Source organism: Budorcas taxicolor, chromosome 23 (genome assembly GCF_023091745.1).
Source record: "Budorcas taxicolor isolate Tak-1 chromosome 23, Takin1.1, whole genome shotgun sequence".
NCBI classification, from domain to species: Eukaryota; Metazoa; Chordata; class Mammalia; order Artiodactyla; family Bovidae; genus Budorcas; species Budorcas taxicolor.
The window spans coordinates 32,044,547-32,069,858 of NC_068932.1; the positions used below are offsets into that span (position 1 = coordinate 32,044,547).

General features: G+C 37.5%; 1 protein-coding gene across 3 annotated transcripts in view; it reads right to left on the minus strand.

Annotated features, from left to right (window-relative positions):
* GPAM (glycerol-3-phosphate acyltransferase, mitochondrial) overlaps positions 1 to 25,312 on the minus strand; it is a 56,627-nt gene that overhangs the window by 12,646 nt on the left and 18,669 nt on the right. For all 3 annotated transcript variants that reach the window (XR_008201427.1, XM_052660864.1, XM_052660862.1), the window contains exons 2-12: positions 24,419 to 24,549; positions 23,099 to 23,221; positions 19,834 to 19,907; positions 17,453 to 17,566; positions 15,601 to 15,747; positions 8,524 to 8,620; positions 7,739 to 7,875; positions 5,218 to 5,317; positions 4,694 to 4,906; positions 2,832 to 2,945; positions 1,637 to 1,722 (exon numbers count right to left, since the gene is read on the minus strand). Coding sequence is in view for 2 of the 3 variants with exons in the window: in XM_052660864.1 (XP_052516824.1) it covers positions 1,637 to 1,722; positions 2,832 to 2,945; positions 4,694 to 4,906; positions 5,218 to 5,317; positions 7,739 to 7,875; positions 8,524 to 8,620; positions 15,601 to 15,747; positions 17,453 to 17,566; positions 19,834 to 19,907; positions 23,099 to 23,221; positions 24,419 to 24,549 (1,336 nt within the window). In the remaining variant the exon portion in view is untranslated. The remainder of the gene's footprint in view (positions 1 to 1,636; positions 1,723 to 2,831; positions 2,946 to 4,693; positions 4,907 to 5,217; positions 5,318 to 7,738; positions 7,876 to 8,523; positions 8,621 to 15,600; positions 15,748 to 17,452; positions 17,567 to 19,833; positions 19,908 to 23,098; positions 23,222 to 24,418; positions 24,550 to 25,312) is intronic.

The following is a 25,312-nucleotide window of genomic DNA, read 5'->3' on the forward strand; positions in this document are numbered from 1 at the left end:
TGTTTCCCCATCTATTTGCCATGAAGTGATGGAACCAAATGCCATGATCATAGTTTTCTGAATACTAAGTTTAAGCCAACTTTTTCACTCTCCTCTTTCACTTTCATCAAGAGGCTCTTTAGTTCTTTTTCACTTTCTGCCATAAGGGTGGTGTCATCTGCATATTTGAGCTTATTGATATTTCTCACGGCAATCTTGATTCCAGCTTGTGTTTCTTCCAGTCCAGTGTTTCTCATGATGTACTCTGCATATAAGTTAAATAAGCAGGGGGACAATATACAGCCTTGACGTACTCCTTTCCCTATTTGGAACCAGTCTGTTGTTCCATGTCCAGTTCTAACTGTTGCTTCCTGACCTGCATACAGATTTCTCAAGAGGCAGGTCAGGTGGTCTGGTATTCCCATCTCTTTCAGAATTTTCCACAGTTTGGGGTGATCTACAGAGTCAAAGGCTTTGGCATAGTCAATAAAGCAGAAATAGATGTTTTTCTGGAACTCTCTTGCTTTTTCCATGATCCAGCAGATGTTGGCAATTTGATCTCTGGTTCCTCTGCCTTTTCCAAATCCAGCTTGTACATCTGGAAGTTCACAGTTTATGTACTGTTGAAGCCTGGCTTGGAGAATTTTGAGCATTACTTTACTAGCATGTGAGATGAGTGCAATTGTGCGGCAGTTTGAGCATTCTTTGACATTGCCTTTCTTTGGGATTGGAATGAAAACTGACTTTTTCCAGTCCTGTGGCCACTGCTGAGTTTTCCAAATTTGCTGGCATATTGGGTGCAGCACTTTCACAGCATCATCTTTTAGGATTTGAAATAGCTCAACTGGAATGCCATCACCTCCAGTAGCTTTGTTCATAGTGATGCTTCCTAAGGTCCACTTGACATCACATTCCAGAATATCTGGCTCTAGGTGAGTGATCACACCATCGTGATTCTCTGGGTCATGAAGATCTTTTTTGTATAGTTCTTCTGTGTATTCTTGCCACTTCTTCTTAATATCTTCTGCTTCTGTTAGATCCATACCACTTCTGTCCTTTACTGTGCCAATCTTTGCATGAAATGTTCCCTTGGTATCTCTAATTTTCTTGAAGAGATCTCTAGTCTTTCCCATTCTATTGTTTTCCTCTATTTCTTTGCACTGATCACTGAGGAAGGCTTTCTTATCTCTCCTTGCTATTCTTTGGAACTCTGCATTCAAATGGGTATATCTTTCCTTTTCTCCTTTGCTTTTCGCTTCTCTTCTTTGCACAACTATTTGTAAGCCCTCCTCAGACAGCCATTTTGCCTTTTTGCACTTCTCTTTCTTGGGAATGGTCTTGATCCTTGTCTCCTCTACAATTTCATGAACCTCCGTCCATAGTTTATCAGGCACTCTGTCTATCAGATCTAATCCCTTGAATCTATTTCTCACTTCCACTTTATCATCGTAAGGGATTTGATTTAGGTCATACCTGAATGGTCTAGTGGTTTTCCCTACTTTCTTTAAGTCTGAATTTGGCAATAAGGAATTCATGATTTGAGCCACAGTCAGTTCCCAGTCTTGTTTTTGCTGACTGTATAGAGCTTCTCCATCTTTAGCTGCAAAGAATATAATCACTCTGATTTTGGTATTGACCATCTGGTGATAAATCTTACCTTGAGGGAAGTATAGCTGGCAACAATGCTTGCTCCAAAGAAAGTGGAGCAGAAACAGGTTTCTGACTTTGGCTTTCTAAATATTCCTGGAAAAATAAAACACAATCATTTACTGCCACTGTCTGACTTCCATAAACATATATAAAATATAATTTCATCTTCAAAAAGTTAAAAGTGAGTTGTTAATAAAATGAGCCATACTATTGATATATAACATGAGAAATACTTTCTATTAGCCTAAACTGTCTTCAGAAGTGCAGAATGACTCATAGAATGTTGTTAAGCATGAAATCAAAGAACTGAAGCTCCAAAGACAGGGTGATGCTTAAGCAAAATCATTTAAAAATTAAGGGCAAAATTTAACTTTTCTCACATCTTCATGAAATTAGTTGGCATTCCCAATATTATTAACAGTGATAATTGACCAACCATACCCTTTTAAAGGAAATCTGACAACCCGAAGGTCATATTATATTCAAAAGAATCTCAATTCAAAAGCAAAAACAAGAGAAGCTCTGCAGCATTAAAAAAAAAAAAGTGGTAAGAAATGACAAGGTCCTTAACCAAAAAGCATATAGCATAGCAGTTAGACTTCCTTAAAATAAAACCAAGAAGCGGAACAGAAGGAGAGGCAGGACCTCTGTGCCTTATCTTTGGGTTCCCAACTCCCCATCCTTCCTTCTCCTTTACCAATTTGAAAATCTTAAGAATTTAAAACTGCAGGACCTCAGAGATTCACCAGCCCCAGGCTTCTCCATGAGGATGGCACTCTTCCTCTGAATATGTGGGTATTAGACTCCACTGAGTAGAACAGAGCATCACCCTGGACCATCCTTGTTACCCAGCTGTGAGACATGTTTTTAAAAATGTCTCCTAAAGGCAATTTTAAAACATAACATATAAAATATTGACTTATGTAAAGCAATATGCATAATTCTCATGAATTATAAAAGACAGCAAAAAACTATGAAACTGGTGTTTCCCAAAGACAGACATTTAGTCTCCTTTGTCAACAGGCATATCGGTGGAAAAATTCAGGAAATACTACTCTTGTCAGAGTCTTGTTCTACAAGAGAAGAAACTGAGGCCCTAACTCACATGGAGAAAAGGCATCAGAGGCTGGTCTGGTGCCCAGATCTTCCGACACTGAGCTAGACCGATGCTTCCACACAGCTTCAGCTCAACAGACACTCACCTTTAAGGAAAATGGTTGTGCAAAATCCACTCTGACACATCCGTAGTTTTTTCGTAACATTCTGATAACACCTCTTGCTATGCTCCAGAGGCTCTCATTCTTCTTGGGTTTTCCCTAGTTTGCAATTTTGAAAAGAATAGTATGGTGAGCAAGAAAGCTAACAAATATGCAAATATTATTATCCAAAGATAAAGTTTATGAATTTTTTTATGGAAACTGAAGGTTTATCTGGAAAAATAATGAATGAAGGAGGAAAATACCTATCCATTTGCTGAGACCGGTCAGAAAATGGTGAGCACTCAAAGATGCTAAAAGATGTAATGATATCATTGGGAAGGTAATTTGGCCAATGAAAAAGGAAACATTTAACACAACTTCTTTTAATGCATTGTTTACATCATTCACAAAAATACAACTGCAAACTGCTGAAGGATAAAGATGACACACTAGCCTGAAAATCTGTTCTGTGGTTCTCAGATAAAATCAAAGACACCACCTTATTGTGAGCTGATGATTATGATGGTCCAAATTCACAACATTAAGCAACCAAACACCAAATTCAGCCCCAGAGTGGCCTGTAAGCCAACTGTTCATCCAGTGAGTGTTTCCTGAATATTTAACAAGCATAAGGCACAGTGACAGCTGTAGAAAGGACACAGGACTCAGATATGACATCATGAGACCCCATCAGGGTGAGGGAGCATACGTTCAGGCTGCACACAAGGAGCGGGTCTCACAAGAGAGAGACAGATAACCATCCAGGTCTATCACTTTATTCTTTATTAGGAGTCCTTGAGTTTTTAGTATGTTTTGAGCAATAAGCTTGACATAAGTACCATGACCAGGACTTTCACACTAAATAAGAACAAAACTTAATCCCTCTGAAACTTGCAACCTGCTGGGAGGAACAGTAAGTTGGTAAAACCATTCTGGAAAACTGTTTGGCAGCATCTACAAAACTGAATGCACCTATGCTTTATGAGCTATCAATTCCACTCCTAGGTACATACTCCACAAAATGCATACATATGGTCATCAAGAGAAAGGTTTAAGAATGATCACAGCCCAAACCAGGAAGCCAAACTTGTTTTTCAACAGTAGAATAGACAAACTGTATATTCATACACTGTAATATTACACAGCTATGACAATGAACAAATTCTAACTATCTGTAATAAGTTGTTGCTTAAGCAAAAGAAACCAGAGACAAAAAGTCCACACACTATATAATTCCATTTATATAATGATCAAAAACAGGCAAGTCAATCTATTCTGTAAGAAGTAAAGATAACTGGCTACCCATGAGGGGACAGCAATGAGAGAAGGGATAAGGGGGGTATCTAGAGTCCTCAACCTCAGTGCGATTATGTATGTGTGTTCACGTTGTGCTAATTCAAGCTACACGCATATGACGGATGCATTCTTTCATAACTGTTCAATAGAAAGTTCATGAAAAAATTGCTGCCACTTTTCAAATTAACTTGTAGCTGCTTTGCCAACATGATCCCACCAACTCTTCAGGTTTAACTTAAAACTCTACACACAAGCAATAAGCTCTGACTAGACCAAGCCACACATACCCTTCCCAGGGCAAAGATGGTAACTCAGTATCAAGTATTCTTTCATTTCCCAACTCTATGACTAAGGCTGGTGTTGGTTAATCTAATCATGGCAATTCCTCCAAATGCAGGAAGACATGTTAGCACTACCAATCAGGCTGTGATAGGAGATGAAAGCCCAGCCTACCATGTGTTATAAAATTAGAGAGTACCAAGAATATTCTCAACTAATTCTAAAAGCACTTATCTAAAAGCAAAAGGCGAAAGAAGCAAAGATGACTTTTGTGCAGGCGGTCTTCTTACCAGTTGTTCGCCATTGTAATGACCCTCAATAATACGATCGTAGGAGATCCCAACAGGTATTATCAAGATGTCTGGGATGGTATTGGTAGACAGAGTATCTACCACAACTGACAAAAGTCCTGCCCGAGCACAGGAGATTTTTCCACTTCTTGAGCGTGTGCCTTCCAGAAAAATCTCTAAGAACTGCTGCTGTCGAAGTAGTTCAACTATATGCTGGCATATAAGAAGAAAGGAAAAGATGAACTCGTGAACTCAGAACAAGCTCAGCAAAGTTAAATCTTAAAAACAAAAACCCTTAAAACTTCACTACAGACAAAATATTTTACACAAATAATAGCAAAAGAGCATCTCCAATGTTATATTTTTATGATAACAAAAAGTAATCAGCAAACTCATACCCAAGCAATAATCATTGAAATAATTACTCAGACAACTGTTTTTTTAAAAATCTCAATTAAGTTTCTCTTTCTTCTACTCTAATCGCTACCATAACAACTTTAAGGGTAATTAGAGATCACACATACCCCATGGAGTAAAGCTCTGTAGAGAATATCTTTCCGTCCATCTGGCGTCTCATCTAGCCTCCGTCGTATGAAAAAGCCTCCAAGCTTATGGATCAAAGTACTATAAATTTAAGAATGCATTAATTTTTTTTAAATGTAAAAAGAAGACTCAAATTCCAGTGTGGATATAAGCCACAGGTGTTGTTTGAGCTGCTGATTATGAAAATCTGGACATTACCCATACAGTTGACACATTTCTATCATTTACATTATGCATTAGCCTTCAGAATGTCACTGTGTATAATGAAGCTCTGTTACATCTGTTATACGCCAAAAGGAGTTTCCATGATACATTACCCTGCAAAGGTGCTGGTACAGATTTTAAGAAGGTTATAAAACAGTGCTCAATTTTAAAACCCTGTCCAGGGTCTCAAGACACTGATCTTTAGACATCCCCAAATTTTCCTATGGCACATTTACTTCAAGATAGAAGTGATATTTAAAAAGCTCCTTTGGGGAAATTTTCTCAAATAAGTTATTTCTTGGAGAGTATTCCAGTGAGAAAAGGATAAGTTTATCAAACTGGAATCAAGCATAACCATCCTCCCAAAGCATGAAATAAAAATTTGCTTCATTTATGCACACATAGAACAAACAATTCTCACAACCCCATGTCTCTGCCTACAAAACTGATGAATTATTTTGATAGGAGGCAGAAATTCTCCAATACTTGTCAATGTTTCCAATTTCGGCACCTCCTCCTCTGTTCAAACAGTGTGATATTAATATAAATATTAATACACAGTTTTGGCACCTTCTATAGTCAGCATAAGGAAGACAGTAAGATATCCCTGGAACTTTATGTCTTTGAAAGTTAACTTAACTCTCTGAAAGTTAAACTTTGCAGAACAAATTCTTAAGGAGATGCTGCTGCTGCTGCTGCTGCTGCTGCGTCGCTTCAGTCATGTCTGACTCTGTGTGACCCCAGAGATGGCAGCCCACCAGGCTCCCCCGTCCCTGGGATTCTCCAGGCAAGAACACTGGAGTGGGTTGCCATTTAAACATCCACAAAAATAACCCATCCTGAAAAGTGGTTTGTGACTTGTACAGACTGACATGTAACAAAAGAACACTGCAAATAAATAGGTCAGATTATTTAGAATCTGTCATAGCTGAAGGAATGATAAGCTACCTGGCATAGAGGTCATGAAAAGGGAAGAAATTATCAGTGTCTATTAGGCAATTTCCAGAGATTCACCTAGAGAACCAATCCAACATAGAGGGAATGAGTACATAAATTGTTCTGACTATAGAGGAGGCAAACTGTTACGGGCAAGGCTTCTCTAGAGCCCAGGTGGAACAGCCCTCTTCATGCTCAGTCTATGTCTAAACACTGTTTCGAAAAAGTGAAAGTCGCTCAATCATGTCCAGCTCTTTGTAACCCCATGGACTACACAGTCCATGAAATTTTCTAGGCCAGAATACTGGAGTGGGTAGCCTTTCCTTTCTCCAGGAGATCTTCCCAACCCAGGGATCGAACCCAGGTCTCCTGCATTGCAGGCGGATTCTTGACCAGCTGAGCCACAAGGGAAGCCCAAGAATACCAGAGTGGGTAGTCCATCCACTCTCCAGCGGATTTTCCCAACCCAGGAATCGAACTGGGGTCTCCTGCATTGCAAGCGGATTCTTTACCAACTGAGTTATCAGGGAAGCTCCCTTTCAAAAAAGAAACTTTTTTTTTTTTTTTTATGAGTTTCTAATTCAACCTTCCAGGTTCCTTGATACTGGGAAGAGGTACCCATGAGAAAAATCATAGACATTCCGATCCTTGAAAAAGCATGATACTTGGAAAAGTCTGTAGCATCATATCACAGTGGATTAGAGTTAGCTGTTTGTCTATATCCCCCACTGTTTTATATCAACTATTTGAAAGCAAGGACTATGTGTCTTGTTCACCCTTGCCTGGAGCACATGTGGGCAAGTATCGGCTGACTGCGTGTATGAAAGGCTTCTCTTCACTCACGTGAGCCAGATCAGCTACAGAACTCTGAACCAAGGGATCAGGAAGGAACTCCTAGGACTGACGCTGAGGATCAGACTCCCTGGCATGCAAAGCAGTGACCGCCCCCTTATGAGGCCCTGCCTGCACGACCCGCCAGCCTGCTCCCCTCGGGTCACTATCCACACTTACCCTCCCCTCGCTCTCTATTCCTCACGCAGCTGACCTGAGCGATGATTTGTGCTCCGAAGTCTGAGACTAAACACTTCTCAAATCTATGACCACTTCTCTGAGAGAACTATTATACCTTTTTTTAAGCCTTCATCACCTTTTGTTTGAACTAACACAGTCAGAATTGATCTGTGAGTTGCTCAGTCTTTTTTGTACGTTCCGAATTTTCCACAATAAACATGCATTCTTTTAAAACAAAGCTAAAAATCCTAATGAACTCATTACAATGAAATATATCTAAAGTTATAATAGAAAAATAAAAACTCAAAACACAATCTTCATACCTTAACTTTCAAAATAAGGTGATCTTACCTGAAGATGGGGATGTTGAGGTTATTGCCTGAAGCGATGTACGGCGCTTTGATGTTATGGCAGAAGAGAATGAAAGTGAGCAGCAGATAGTCGATGTGTGATCTATGAACTGGCAGAAATATAAGCGGCAGATTCATCTAGCAGAAGGAAAAACGCCAAATTTAAAATTCGAATGGAAAGTTGAATTACAGTTCAAACATTTGGTTAGAATCATTCAAATACTAGCTAAATAGTGACTCATTCTGTAAAAACATTTTTCAGTAAATAAGAATGGCAATTAATATTTCAATTATATATTATCTAGCTAAAAACAACTGCAGCAATGAAAAATAATCAGGGAAGGAAGAAAGCAATCAAGAATTCAAGGTGACTCCATCATTTATCTTCTGTGAAGAAGCCCTAATTATATAAAAAGAATGTAGGTTTTGGATACAAGATTGGTTTGGTTTGAAATTCTAGAGAAATGACTTATTGGCCATAACTTGGGACAGTTTCTTAATCTGTATGTGCCTTTATTTCCTCATTCATAAAATAAGGATCATTCTATCTGATTTTCAGAATTATTGCAAGGTAACTTACAGAAGGAGTCCTGCATATTGCTGATAGGTCCTTCTTTACACCACTTTCCCCCCCAAATACAAAGCTACTATAGTTATCTCACATGGGGGAAAATCTGCAAATACGTGGGACCGCACAAGAGTATACAAAAAAACATTCCCCCAAAATTCCAAAATCACTCTGCAAAATGTGGAGAAAAAAGAATGATAGATTCACATAATTCTTGCCTCAGTTGCAGCTTTAACCATTTCAAGTTGACCCTTGTGAATCTGAATATTCCAAAAGAAGCTGTTGAACAGTTTCAGCAGCACCCATCCAGTCAGTCTGAAAGGAAGTTTAAAAAGTTTTTAAATGTATACACATATTTATATATATACACATACATAGTTTGACAGCTATCTACCTAAACTTCTGAACCTAAAACCTAAGAGTGATTGTAACTGACTTCATGTTATGAGCACATGTGTGTGTATACATGTGAAAGTGTACATCTGAATTGTGGACTTAAAGAACTGATTTTACATATGTACTACTCATAGAAGCATCCATTTATCATGTACTACAATCTTATATTTTACTCTGCTTGCATACTTTATACTTCAGAAGCTATAGTCAAGCAAACAGTTAAGTGAGCAGAGTGATCCCATTACTGAATACAAATCATTCCCTTTAAGACATAAGCATGTGCAGATTCATCAAGAAAAAAAGAGGGTGGGCTCAAATAAATAAAATTAGAAATGAAAAAGGAGAAGTTACAATCAACACTACAGAAATACAAAGGTCATATGAGATCACTACAAACAATTATATCCAAATACTAATAAAATGGACAACCTAGAAGAAATGGACAAACTCCTAGAAATGTACAATCTCCCAAGACTGAACCAGGCAGAACAGAAAATATGAACAGACCAACTACCAGTAATGAAACATAGCCAGTAATAAAAAAAAAATTCCAGCAAACCAAAGTCCAGGACCCGGTGGCTTCACAGGTGAACTCTGCCAAACATTTGTAGAAGTGTTAACACAAATCTTTCTTAAACCATGCCAAAAAATTGCAGAGGAAGGAACACTTCTGATTCTACCCATCCTAAGAGGACAGCATCACCCTGATAGCAACACCAAAGACATCACAGAAAAAGAAAATCACAGGCCAGTATCACTGATGAACTAGATGCAAAAATCCACCACAAAATATTAGCAAACCAATTCAACGATACAGTACATTAAAAGCATCATATACCATGAAGAACAGAATTTATCCCCAGGTGCAAGAATGATTCAACATCTGTAAAATTAATGTGATACATCACATTAACAAATTGAAAAATTAAAAAAAATATATGATCATCTAAACAGATGCAGAAAAAGCTCCTGACAAAATCCAACATGCATTTATAATTAAAAACTTTCAACAAAGTGAATACAGAGGGAACATACCTAAACATAAGAAAGGCCATGAATGACAAGCCCACGGCTTACTTCAGACTCAGTGGTGAAAAGCTGAAAGCATTTTCTCTAAGGTCAGGAACATAACAAGAATGCACTTTCCCGCCACTTTAATTCAACACAGTATTGAAAAGTCCTGGCCATAGCGACCAGAAAAGAGAAAGGTCTGAAAGAAATCCAAAGTGATGAGAGACTCTTGATGAAGGTGGAAAAAGAGAGTGAAAAAGCTGGCTTAAAACTCAACAATCAAAAAATGAAGATCACAGCATCGGGTCCCATCACTTTATGGCAAATAGATGGGAAAACAATCAAAACAGTAACAGACTTAATTTTCTTGGGCTCCAAAATCACTGCAGATGGTGACTGCAGCCATGAAGTTAAAAGATGCTTGCTCCTTGGAAGAAAAGCTATGACCAGCATAGACAGCATATTAAAAAGAAGAAACATCACTTTGCTGACAAAGGTCCATCTAGCCAATGAACAGTATCAAAAGGCAAAAAGATACGACACTGAAAGATGAATTCCCCAGCTAAGTAGGTGCCCAATATGCTACAGGAGAAGAGTGGAGAAATAGCTGCAGAAAGAATGAAGCGGCTGAGCCAAGGCAAAAACAACACCCACCTGTGCGTGTGACTGGTGGTGGAAGTAAAGTCTGATGCTGTAAAGAAAACACTCCATAGGAACCTGGAATGTTAGGTCCACGAGTCGAGGTAAATAGGAAGAGGTCAAACAGGAGATGGCAAGAGTGAACATCGACGTTTTAGTAATCAGTTAACTAGACCAGGAGCTGACTGTGGCTCAGATCATGAACTCCTTATTGCTAAATTCAGACTTAAATTGAAGAAAGCAGGAAAACTACTAGACCATTCAGGTATCAAATCCCTTACGATGATACAGTGGAAGTGAGATATAGATTTAAGGGATTAAATCTGATAGACAAGACTGTCTGAAGAACTAAGGGTGGAGGCTCATGACATCGTGCAGGAGTTAGTGATCAAGACCATCCTCAAGAAAAAGAAATGCAAAAAGGCAAAATGGTTGTCTGATGAGCCCTTACAAATAGCTGTGAAAAGAAGAGAAGCTAAAGGCAAAGGAGAAAAGGAAAGATACTCATCTGAATGCAGAGTTCAAAATAGCAAGGAGAGATGAGAAAGCCTTCCTAAGTGATCAATGCAAAGAAAGAAATAGAGGAAAACAACAGAATGGGAAAGACTATAGATCTCTTCAAGAAAATTAGAGATATCAAGGGAACATTTCATGCAAAGATGGGCTCAATAAAGGACAGAAATGGTATGGACCTAACAGAAGCAGAAGATATTAAGAAGTGGTGGCAAGAATACACAGAAGAACTATACAAAAATGATCTTCATGACCCAGATAACCACAATGGTGTGATCTCTCACCTAGAGCCAGACACCCTGGAATGCAAAGTCAAGTGGGCCTTAGGAAGCACCACTATGAACAAAGCTAGTGGAGGTGATGGAATTCCAGCTGAGCTATTTCAAATCCTAAAAGATGATGCTGTGAAATTGCTGAATCCAATATGCCAGCAAATTTGGAAAACTCAGCCGTGGCCCCAGGACTGGAAAAGGTCAGTTTTCATTCCAATCCCAAAGAAAGGCAATGCCAAAGAATGCTCAAACTACCACACAATTGCACTCATCTCACATGCTAGTAAAGTAATGCTCAAAATCCTCCAAGCCAGGCTTCAACAGTATGTGAACTGAGAACTTTCAGATGTTCAAGCTGGATGTAGAAAAGGCAGAGGAAAGTGAAAGTCACTCAGTCATGTCTGACTCTTTGTGACCCCATGGACTGTAGCCCGACAAAGACCTCTGTCCATGGAATTCTCAAGGCAGGAATACTGGAGTGGATGGCCATTCCCTTCTCCCGGTGATCTTCCTGACCCAGGGTATGTACCTCAGTCTCCTGCATTGCAGGTGGATTCTTTACCATCTGAGCTACCAGGGAAGCCCAGAGGCAGAGGAAACAGAGATCAAACTGCCAACATCCACTGTATCACAGAAAAAGTAGAGAATTCCAGAAAAATATCTACTTATGCTTCATTGACTACATTAACCCTCTGACTGTGTGGATCACAACAAACTGTGGAATATTCTTAAAGACATGGGAATACCAAACCACCTTACCTACCTCCTGAGAAATCTGTATGCAGGTGAAGAAGCAACAGTTAGAAACGGACATGGAACAACTGACTGATTCCAAATTGGGAAAGGATTACATCAAGGCTGTATACTGTCACCTTGGTTATTTAATTTATATGCAGAGTACATCATGTGAAATGTCAGGCTGGATGAAGCACAAGCTGGAATCAAGATTGCCAGGAGAAATATCAATAACCTCAAGATATGCAGAAGATACCATCCTTATGGAACAAAGTGAAGAGGAATTAAAGAGCCTCTTGATGATGGTGAAAGAAAGAGTGAAAAAGCTGGATTAAAACTCAACAATCAAGCAACAAAGCTCATGGCATCTGGTCCCAACACTTCATGGCAAATAAATGGGGAAACAATGGAAACAGTGACAGACTTAATTTTCCTGGGCTCCAAAATCACTGCAGATGGTGACTACAGCCATGAAATTAAAAGATGCTTGCTCCTTGGAAGAAAGGCTATGACCAACCTAGACATCATATTAAAAAGCAGAGACATTACTTTGCCGACAAATATTCATATAGTCAAAGATATGGTTTTTCCAGCAGTCATGTATGGATGTGAGAGTTGGACCATAAAGAAGGCTGACCGCTAAACAACTGATGCTTTCTAATTGTGATGCTGGAGAAGATTTTTGAGAGTCCCTTGGACTGCAAGGAGATCAAACCTGTCAATCCTAAAGGAAATCAACCCTGAATATTCATTGGAAGGACTGATGCTGAAGCTGAAGCTCCAATACTTTGGCCACCTGATGGGAAGAGCCAACTCTATGGTAAAAGCCCTGATGCTGGGAAAGATTGCGTGCAGGAGCAGAAGGGGTAAGAGAGGATGAGATGGTTGCATGGCATCATGGGCTCAACAGACAGTTTGAACAAACTCTGGGAGATAGTGAAGGACAGGGAAGCCTGCGTGCTCTAGTCCATGGGGTCACGAAAAGTCAGGTAAGACTGAGCAAGTGAATAACAACAAAAAGTGAAAAGGAAGAAGTGAAACCATCACTGTATGCAGATGACAAGACACTAGGGAAATCCTAAAGCCATCCAAAAACTACCAGAACTCTTCGATGAATTTGGTAAAGCTGCAGAATACAAAATTAATATACAGAAATCAGGTGCATTTCTATACATTAACAACAGACTATCTGAATGGAAATTAAGAAAACAATCTCATTCACAAATGCATCAGAAAGAATAAAATACCTAGAAATAAATCTAACTAAGCAAGTAAACTACCATACTTGGAAATATGTAAGACACTCATGAGAAAAACTGAATATGACACAAGTAGATGGAAAGATATACTGTGTTCATGGATTGAAAGAACTATATTGTTAAAATGACCCTATATCCAAGGCAATCTAGAGATTCAATGCAATCCTTATCAAAATGCCAAAGGCATTTTTCACAGAACTAGAAGAAATAATTCTAAAATTTGTATGGAAACACATCTGAAATAGCCAAAACAATCTTAGGAAAAACGAAAGTGGAAGCGTCACACTCCCTGATTTCAAACTATCCCCCAAAGTTACGGTAATCAAGACAGACAGTATGTTCTGGCAAAAAAACAGATACACAGATCAATGGGACAGAGAACCCAGAAACAGACTCACACTTATATGGGCAACCAATCTGTGACAATGGAGGCAAGCATGTACAATGGGGAAGAGTCTCTATAGTGAATGGTGCTGGGAAAACTGGACAACTACATGCAAAAAATCAAACTGGACTACTCTCTCACACCACGCTCAAAAATAAATTCAAAATGGATTAAAGACTGAAATGTAAGACCTGAAACCATAAAACTTCTAGAAGAAAACATAAGCAATATTCACTTTGCAATCAGTCTTAGTAATATTTTTTTTGGATACATCTCTTCAGGCAAGGGAAACAAAAGCAAAAATAAAGAACTAGGATTACATCAAATTAAAAAGCTTTTTCAGAGTGAAAAAACTCTCAGCAAAACAAAAAGGCCACCTATTAATGGGAGAAGATAATTGCAAAAGATATATCTGATAAGGGGTTAATACCTAAATATACAAAAAACTCAAACAAGACAATAACAACAAAAAACAATACAATTAAAAAACGGGCAGAGGATCTGAATAGACATTTTCGCAAAGATACACAGATGGCCAACAGGCAGATGAAAAGATGCTCAACAGCACAAATCATTGGGAGTATACAAATCAAAACTATAATGAGTTATCACCTCACCCATCAGAATGGCTGTTATCAAAAAGACAATAAATAACAAGTGTTGGAGAGAATGTAGAGAAAAAGGAACCCCTGTATGTGGCTGGTGGGAATTTAAATTGGGGCAGCCACTATGGAAGACAATATGGAGATTTCTCAAAAAATGAAAAACAGAACTATCATAATCCAGCAATCCCACTACTGGATATTTATCTGAAGAAAATGAAAACACTAATTAGAAGCCATATATACACCCTTATATTCCCTGCAGCACTATTTATAATAGCCAAGATGTGGAAGCAACCCGAGTGCCCATCAATAGATGAATGGATAAAACAGATGTGGTATGTACACACACGCAAAAACGCACAATGGATTACCACTCAGCCATAAAAAAGAATGAAATTTTGCTGTTTGTGACAATATGGCTGGACTTATGCTAAGTGAAAAAAGTCAGACAGAGAAAGACAAATACTGTATGATTTCACTTACATGTGGCAACTAAAAATCAAGACAAAACTATAAACATAACAAGACAGATACAGAAAAAAACAGGTGGTTGCTAAAGGAGAGGCAGGTGGGGATGTAAGAAATAGGTGAGGGAGATTAAGAGGTACACGCTTCAGTTGTATAATAAATGAGTCACAAGTATGAAATGTACAGTGTGGGGAATTTAGTCAATAACTATGTAGTACCTTTGTATGTTGGCAAATCGTAACTAAACTTATAGCGGTATCATTTTGAAATGTACAGAAATACTGAACTACTAATGTTGTGGAACAGGAACTAGTATGGTGTGGTAGATCAATTATACTTCCAAGCACACTCAGAAAAAGAGATCAGGTTTGTAGTTACCAAAAGGTGGCGGCGGGTAGGAATTGGATGCAGGCAGTCAAAAGATACAAAACTTCCAGCTATATGATAAATAAGTACTAGGGATATAATATATAACACAATAATATTAATTAACACTGCTGTGTGTTCTATATGAAAATTGTTGAGAGTAAATCCTAAGAGTTCTCATCACAAGGAAAAAGAAATTTCATTCTATCTCTTTAATTTCGTATCAATAGGAGATGATAAATGTTCAGTAAACTCGTGGTTTTCATAGTGGATGTGAGTCAAATCATTATGCTGTATACTTTCAAGTTACACAGTGCTGTCTTTCAGTTACATCTCAATGAAACTACAAGAAAATAAAAAGACATGAGCATGTGAAACCTAACTCACAACTTGTATAGAAGGCAGCGGCAGTAATACAATGGCTGCTATCAACTGACAGAGACTGAGGTACCTTGAAGAATCCCAAGCGCTACTTCTCCTGAGACTTAAATAAGACTATAAGGAGGAGTCAGTTTTTAACATCAGAATATGTTAAAAAACCTCTTTTGGACCAAGAGCATTATATTAGGAAAGTCCAGTGGTTCAGTCCTGTCTGCTCAAAACCAGATGACCCCTGATTAAAGTTTTTTGCTCTGCCTTTTAATACCTGATCATTGCCGGTGAAACGGTGGCAACCATTTCTTGAAGGATCTTTCTGGCTTGCTTTTTCACTTTATTCACAGCTTTTGATTGCTGCTGAGCAGAACCATCAGGGTTTAACTCACCAGCCACTTCTGCAATTGCCTCTTGTACTCTGATTTCAAAATGGAAAGACAGACAACGTAACTGGCTCTGTGCTACAGTCTGTATTATTTTCTAAACTACAGATACAAATCACAAAGCAAAATACACTTTCTCTTTTAAATGTGATAACACAGAAGAATAAACTCAAGTTAGAAGTGCTTTCTTTGGCTGTTTATTAAACATTAAGTATATTATATTCCTAAATCAATGACTCCCTGAGGAAGCTGTAAGGCAGATTTAAAATTTTAATTCAAATTCGCTGGGTAACAACTATGTGAATTTGAATGTTCCAGTTATGTTGTAAGGGACGCAAAGTTACACTCTGGCAGAAGGGAAGAAAAGAAAGATTATCCTTCTAGATATGTAATTCAGAGGTACCCCAAACCCACTGCCAAAGTAATATGGTTTTTTTCTTTTACTTATTATTCATTTACATTGTGACTATGAGTGGGATATCTGTAAAACTCTCTAGGAGGGATTGAAGGTGGACATAAATAGTCACAAGCGTTTTCCAAATCACGTCAGTAATTTTAAAAGGCACAGCTTTAGATTTAAACAGCACAGACCAGTAAGCTATAAGGTAAAAGGGAAGATTTAACCCAGTCTTGTAAATCTCCCACATAACTTAGGGAAGAATGCATGACGTTTAAACCTCCTAAAAATAACTTCTAACATCCTAGTTACAAGTCAAAATATCTGGATGAAATGACACACACTTGATGGGCATTACCTAGAAAACAGAATATAGAATTATCCAAAGGAGTTTCTCAAACAATTGTTTTTTTCCTCTCACTGCTGCTGATTTTCGAATAATATACAGCAAAACTCCCCATCATTCATTACTACAAAAAGACCAATTCCACAGGACGCTGAAACACCATCCCTAAGCCCATCCTTGAACAGCATTTTTATCAGTACGGCATTTATATCAGAATTTCACAAGTAATTCACGTAGTTATTACACCACCATGATCAACTATTCACTTATTCATTCAGTAAATATTTATATGCCACTACTGCTCAGCCCTTAACAACTGTACCACTGGGCTTGCATTTCTAAGCATTTTTCAGTCCACTCTGGTCTCCAGCTCCCCAAATCCAGATAGGTGTCTAACATGGGCCACAACAATGCGGTGGAATAGAGATAAACCTTCACCCAAACTCCCACAGTTTAATGGCTTAACTTTGTAATGATTTCCCCACTCCATCAGAGTTCAAGTAGGTCTCTCCAACTTTTAATCAAGATCCTCTGAGGGCAAGGACAATTACTTTATTCTCTTAAAATCTCTAATAATGACTTTCTAATGAAAGAATTTGTGCCTAGGTGCTTAACAATTATTTGACAGAAATATGAAATGAGCTTCTCTTCTGGCTGTAAAGTAGGAAATGCATTGTCCCCAGTATTCACATTACAAAACACTTAACAGAGAATTCTGGAAATATTTGCCTATCTGAACTCCAGCTCGCCTTTCATATTAGAACCCCGTTCCATTATTCATGCATAAAATAAGGCTGCTCTTCCCACATGGCACCAAAACCATCTGTTCTCTTGCCTTTCCTTGCTTTCTTCTGGAGCTTGAACATTTAATGTTTGGAAACACAAACTCCTCTTGGGACAGAGTCCCAGAGAAACTAAAGGCTAATAAAGGAAATTACTTCCCCACTCCCACCACCCATCCCTGCCTTTCCCCTTTACAACAGTATCCCACCCTTACCGACTGCTGTTCAGCACGTTTTCAGTTACATTGGTGGCAAACATGCCTTTATGGACATCTCGCTCTTGAACGAAAAGCATGTAAGAAAGACGTCTTGCCAGCCACCCTCGGTGCCTGCAACACGAAAACGATTTAGCAGAGAAGCACTCTAGGAATACCTATTATTCAGAGGCTTCCCTCTTGTAAAAACAAATCCTCATTTCACCTGTTCCAGAGATTTAGGGTTTTCCTGTAGCAAATTCTCCTTAGTAAGTAGTTCAGGATGCTATGAAGACAGTTTTATTTCTTTTCTTTCATGTACTCTCAACTAAAATTTAAACTTGGAATTTGTGTATCAATGCTTGAGTAGTATTGCTCTGCAAACTAATAATCCAAATATAAAAACAAAAGAAATGTAAGCATCTTACTTTATTAATACCACTTAAAAAAATAAATATGTTGAATGCTTATAGCTTATAAGCTTATATAGCTTATAGCTACAGCTACAGGCTATAGAAAGTAATCCGGGAATCTTTTCCTACCACAAAGGGCTAATTTTCTTTTAGTTGTCATTACATTAATTCTTCTAAGGTGACCACTGACTCTCAAATTGAATTGATAAGGCTGATCAGCTGACAGAATTCAAGGCTAACTAGACAACAGTCTGAATACTTGTACTCTGGATTTATGAAGCCAGAAGCTCTTAACCGAGTTTTCTTGCTATGTTTTTGTTTTTGGCTTTTTTATAAAACACATCCAACATACATAAGAAACAGGACAAACTTCCAGCAGTGACAATGACTATGTGTTATCTGAATGGGGGTTAAAGACATGGATCTCAGAACAAGAATGCTATAAGATTTCATTATGCAATGATTTGAAACTATTTGTAATGATTACATAATGCCTCATTATCATTTCCTCCATAAAGATATCCAGAGAGACAGGAGAAGATTTCAATTACAAATTAATTCTGAAAATATACAAAAAGTCTTTGATCAAGAAAAAGTAATTTGGGGGAGAACTGTTTATGAATCACATGTTTCTTCAACTCTCCTTCCTGGCATTCTTTTTCTTCCTCCTTTCCTTTCTCTCAGTTCTCTGAACAACTTGGCCCAATATGTTAAGTGTTTAATTCTAAAATCTTTCAGTGAACAGTTATTACTGGAATGTACAAAGTCCACACTCTTGAGGAAATCCCTTTGCCACAGACTGAAAGCAGTGTGTGTGTGTGTGTGTGCATAAAACTGTTCAGGCTTTGCTCCCTGCAACACAGAGACGGGCTAAATAGCCAAGTCACCTGTACAGGAAGCTAATTACACTGAATAGTTTCATTGCCTAGTCAATATAACATGCTAAAAAGTGTGTGTTTATCTCACATGTTTTTTTTTTCTTACCTGCCTCCAAGTGAAGACAACAAATGAACTCCTCAGTTTCGTATCTAAAATGTCTACTTACATAAGGAAGAGAATGAATGGGATTCTTTTACTTAGGATTATAATCATGTCAACCAGAGGGGGGAAAAAATTGCTCTTTCCTTTTAACTTAAGAAAACAAGAGAGAGAGGAAAGGAAGGGCAGCATAGAAATTAGCAAAACCACATCTCTTGATTTTAGTTCTATTAAAAAAAAAACAAAAAATTTAGCTAACATATATGCAAGTATATGCTCATTTATAAAAAAATCATTAAAATATGAGCAGTAACATCAGAAACCCTTAAAATTTAAGTATCTGAAAAAAAAAAATTTAAGTATCTGACTTCTTAGACCAGTTTTTTCATGAGATTTCATGTATTTCTCATCTCCTGGGCCTCCAGGCATTTACTCTTGGAACTACAAGGACTGGTAGTGGTTTTGGCTCCCGTTCTGCTCTTGTGTTACAGACATTCACCCTCCTTCCTCATCCCCCAGCCTAAATCCACTGAGAAGAAAGCCTCTTTTTCTCTCACTCTGATGCCTGGAATTTGGAAGTAAGAATTCTAAGAAAAGACTTAAGCCAGTAATAAATCAAAGAATATTCACTCTATAGATCAGGCAGATTTCAGAAAGTTATACTTTTTTAAGTATAAAATAATAATATATCATAAGGCATTCAAACCTACACCTCTCCTCCGAAAAATTTCTGTCACATTTTGGCACATTTCAGCAGCAACATCAATATATGAATAAGTTAAAGAAACCTATAAGTAATATCTACAGTCTCATGAAAATATTATATAATACAGCAGTAGAATAGCAATAGATCTCTCAGGTTCCAATTTTTAGATGAAGTATATGTTAGAAGTTAATACCCTATTAACTCTTCAAAAAAACCATAAAGAGATTCATCTTAAAGTGCATTGGTTGGTTATTCTGTAGTCTTTCTCTTGACATGCATTAGAAATATAAGAAATTTATTTTTACCTTGTGTGTGTTTCATTGATATAAATAACATTCCGCAAACCCAAAGACGGGATACTGGGGTTGAAAAATTTATCCTATATAAAACAAAATAAATATAGACATAAATATACAACTGGATTGTTGATGAAGGACTCAAATTACTAGTTCTTGAGGACTTTCAAAAATCTGAGATGAAGAAAAATGTTTTATTGAAAAGTACTTTTTAGCTTTCAAAGGTCACAAACTCAAAACTACTCCTCAGCATCTTGCAAAGGAAGTATCACCGCCCCCTTGGCCGAGCCCCCCACCCTCAATCAGAAAGAGTTAAAGTCACGATGGCTTGTCACTGAAAGGAATTCTGGAAATTTCATTATTTTCAAAATACAAAAATACTATGCTAAGTAGTAGTAGTGAAAGTCGCTCAGTCTATGCTAAGTACCATGTATTATTTTGAGATTACTAAATCTTCCAATAATCCTCACACATAAGAATTATTATCCTCATTTTATTTTTTATTTTTTTGCCTTTCTCAGTTTAATGGTATTTTAATATTAAGAGACATTAGAAGTCTCTTTTTAGGAACTCTCTTTGCAGCCAATTTTGGTTTTAATTCACTCACTTTATGAGCTGAGTGGATAATAATGTATTCTAAATCAACATCTTATCTGTGGCCGTCAGAGAAATGACTTCTGCTCATAATTGCTAACATATTCTTAAGTTTATTTAGAGATTAAGAGGAGCATGATTTTGAAACTTTTCTTAACGTAGTAAATGGCTTTATGAAGTACATGTAAAAGTACAATTGGAAGAATGGAAAAATCATAAGTAAATATCTTCACATTCCATCATAATCAGACTAGCAGTAGAGAAGGGAGACGAATCCCAACTATGCCACTGATCAGCTATATGACTTTGAGCAAGCTTTTCCTCAATTCTCTCATCTGAATAAGGAGAATTATAATAAGAGGACTTCTGTGAATATAAGAACAGTTTTTATTTTTAATATTACTTGTCTGTTTTTATATATTTTATATGTTTCTTTGGGCTTCCAGGTGGTTCTAGCGGTAAAAAGTCCACCTGTCAACACAGGAGATGTAAGAGATGCAGGCTCGATCTCTGGGTCAGGAAGATCCCCTGGAGCAGGCATGGCAGCCCACTCCAGTATTCCTGCTGAGAGAGTCTTGTGCACAGGGGAGCCTGGCAGGCTACAGTCCATGAGGCCACCAACAGTTGGACAGGAGTGAAGCAACTCAGCATGCACTCACATATATTTCTTTTAGATATTAAATGACTTGGCAAGGACAAATCATTCACTCTAATAATAGTAATTCTTGAGGACTATAACATACATTATCTCATTCATCCTCAGGGTAACCCATATCCCCATTTTATAGGAGGAAAATTGAGGCTGGCAGAAGCTTAGTAGTCAACCCCAGATCTTGCTTCAAAGTATGGGGTCTTTCTAGTCCCCTAAAATGATTGTCTACTTAATGAGAAAATGTACAACTAAAGGTCACCCTTTTTGTGAGTAATCTTGGAAGATAATCTAGAAATAGTTCTGCTAAAAAGATAAAGTCCATAACTTTAACAATGTAGGCAAAAAAGGTAAACCTTCCACAAATAAATGCTGAGAAAGCATAATGTACCCACAAAAGAAGATATCAAAATACTTAAGTGCTATCTCTTTAGAGAAATGGACTTCAGAGAAAAGGTAGCAGAAAATCACTGTAAAAATACTGTTAAAAATTATTTTATATAAACAGGCCATGGAAGAACTTAAGATCAAATTCAGCACCATCAGGTACTACATTTAAGCAAAAATCATTTATCTATTATGCTCATCTCTCCCCACCCCAAACCATTACCACCACCAAGTAATTTCTGACTAAAGAACACATTTAAGTATTGTCTTGATCTTTTAACCATTCAAAATTAGAATTAGATGAGACGCCTGACCTAAAAAGAAAAGCCACATGACCATCTACTTAAATCTTTATTTCTACTGGCCTATTAATCACAACTGGCCTCACTCCTAGACTAGAAATTTCCATGATCCTTCACGTCCACCAACTATTTCAACAAGATACGTGTGATTTAAGAGGAACACTATTTCTATCGTGATGTTCTTGAGCAGACCTGAATATTTAACATAAACTGCTTGTTAAATAAATCTCTCCCAGATTAATAAACTCCTTATGCTAGGCTAGAAATTCTACTTCCTGCCCAGCCAACCCTGAGTGGAAAACTCACACAGCACCAGTAGTTATTCACACAGGTTATAAGCAACCTCAATAAATGGCAGGGTTAATAAACAGCACTTAAACATTCTAATAGCTAGCCCATCCCAGAGAGAGTTTACCATCCAGGTGACTACTGCCTGAGATCACAGCCATATTAGAGTCTACATTCCTATACTAGCTCATACTTCTTGGCAAAATGCCCTCAGACGCATACTTATCCAATCAACTCAGATACTACACTGTAATGTGGAAGATTTTGCATGACTTTTTTCCACCAAAAGACAAACAACAAACCCATCACACCCTTTCTTAAATCTTCATGCTAACATTTTAGTGACCATCCTTCACTATCCCAGAGTCAAAAGAAACCCCCTCGCAGTCCCCTCCACTGTAGGAACAGACACTTAGCCAAAGGGTAAGGCCACAGTTTTACTTTCTTTTTCTGTCCCACTCACACTCACGTGTGTGTGTGTGTGCATATGTGTATGCACACTCTCTTTCTTTCTCTCTTTCTCGTTCATCTTGCTAGCATTTGAAAGTTCAGTGCTAAATTTCAATGTCTTTCTTGAAGTTACATGAAGGATCCCACTAACTCTTTGGAAGACTTATCTGAAAGTAAGACGTACTCTCCCACTAAAGTCATACTAAGACAAAAACAAAACAAAACAAAATATTGCCTGGCACCAACTATTAGACCAACACTCACTGAATAAATGAATGGAAAGAAAAATTAAATCAACATTTTTACTTGGGATATTTGGTTCATAAATGTGGACCTAAGTTCTAAAAATGCATTAAGTCCATTAAGACTAAGCAAAAATAAAGTTTACACAAAGTTGGAAATCCATGTCACATATTTCACTCTGTTTTTTGGGGCTTCCCTGGTGGCTCAGATGGTAAAGAATCTGCCTCCAGTGCATCCCTGGGTTGGGAAGATACCTTGGAGAAGGGAATGGCAACCCACTTCACTATTCTCGCCTGGAGAATTCCATGGACAGACTCTGTTTATTAAAGGTCAACAAAGGTATTAAAGGTAACATTCTTACCCAGCTCTGAGGAGTGCAGGAATAACAACACCTTCCCACAAAGGGCCTCTTCCGGCTCATTAGGCTTTCTTTCCACTTCAAGGTTGCAGATCTGAAGACAGTAGGCCTGAAACCACACTCACCCTAATAAATATTAAGGAAAAATAGTGTATGAATGGCAAGAAAATTCTACTTGTCTACTTGATCTCAAAACTCTAAAATCTCTTAAAACTAAGCTGTTTGAGACAGAAGAGAAATTTCTGACACATTTCCTTTTGGGAGCCCACGTTTCCGTCCATGACCAACACCTGGGACAGAGCTTGGACCATAAGCAAAGGCTGAGCACATAAGAAGAGCAATAGCTGGCTCAAAGCAGCATTCAAAGGCTTAAACATTAAGTTGTGAAAGGTCAGACAGCCTTCTGACAGTAGCAAGAGGAATAAAGTCGGACCCCTGGAGCCCTATGCTAACAGTTCATCTCCCTCCCTCTTAAATCACACACTCCTACAAAAGAACTACAAAGCCCTTACTTAAGAGTAAGCAAGTTGTTATACTATAGCTTAAAATAATTCACTTTAAATGAAAAACAAGGTCAACTTATATAACATTCCTTTATCCTAACAAGTGAGTTTAAAGTCTAGAATTGAAATTATAGCCATACTATCCAATTAGGGTCAAATTATGCCTTTCTGTCTAAATAATTTTCTCTTAACTTTGAATTCATCAGTTGCTCAAATCCCAGTGATACAACATTCTCAAAAAGAAACCCAAAGACCACCCAAAACTCCAACCCCCCCAAAAAAAGTTTTGTTAATCTAAAGCAGACTGAAGAAATATTGAAAACATGCCATGTTATGCTGACATAGAAAAAACAATACAACAACAACAACAACAACAACCCGCCAAAAAGATGCCTTTTGGATTGGGATTCATACTAAAATTTCCTATTTTCAATTATTTAAATCAACTTTATTTCCACTACAAAATTCACACTTCTGAAATGTAATTACGGAAAACAGATACAGAATTAAAAAAAAAAAAATTCTGGTTAAATTACACCACCCAAAAGAACAAACAGGCTTTTTTTCCCCCTCTGCAAAAGTATTTTGCTTTTTAACATAATCACCATCCTTACACTTCTTATCCATTTTTTTTCTTCCCAATAACATAATACCATAAGCATTTTTAAATATTAGACTTCATAAACTAACCTTCAAACAGCTGGAGGCAGTTTCTGTAGCTATTAATGTCTATTTGAATTTATGCTTCCAGTACATCCACCTTCATTAACACTGAGAACATCTTTAGGCTGAATGCTTTTAACCTGTATCTTAAACTTACCCATTCCTCGGTGGCATGCTTACACCGACCAATGCTGTATTCAGAAGAATTTGGCAAATAAGATACATCTATCGTGCCAAGGGTCAATGCAGATTCATCCATGTCACACAGCATAACTCCTGAATCATGAGCTGTAAAAAATGTATACCGTTAAAGTTAATGAGGGATCCAGAGAGTAAATAGTAGAACTCAAAAAAAAATCTGATTTCTATGTTATTTTGCTTCAGGGTAGGATGTCAAATGAACTAAGGAGGACTTCTTAGTCATCGTATAAAACTGGACTTTGATGTATATATATGAACTCAGTTAGGTCATCCGGATTTAAAAAAACATTTGTATCTTTAGACTTCATGAACAAAACAGCTATGAATTCACGAGGGTAATTACTACCCTATTTCAGGTATGTGACAGATAATTATTTTATTTGTGTTAAGTGAATAGTTCCTGGAAGGATGGAAATATGCATTTATTAACTTAAAGTTACATGTATGCACACAAGTAGATAATTTTTGAAAAATTATGTCCTGGGAATTTTTGGTCATACATACCATGCAAAGTAAAATGGACAGAGGTAATGAGTGCACCTCTAACGTTTCCCACTTAAACTGAATTAAGCTTCTGATTTTCTTGTGCTGCCTTAAATGAAATGGTATTTGCACTTTTAATACATCTACAAAGCTCTAAAACAAAAAAACACTGTTCTAAAATACCGATTTATAAGTTTTCATATCTTTGCAATAAGCCTTTTCCCACCCTCAGAAAAAACGTTCACTAACAGTGAAATGCTAAAAATAAAATAAAATAAAAGAATTTTCTAACCTAATCCTCAAATTATTTCAGCTTTTGATTATTTCTCATCTGGCCTTAAATCACTCCTAAAACTCATATTCAGGT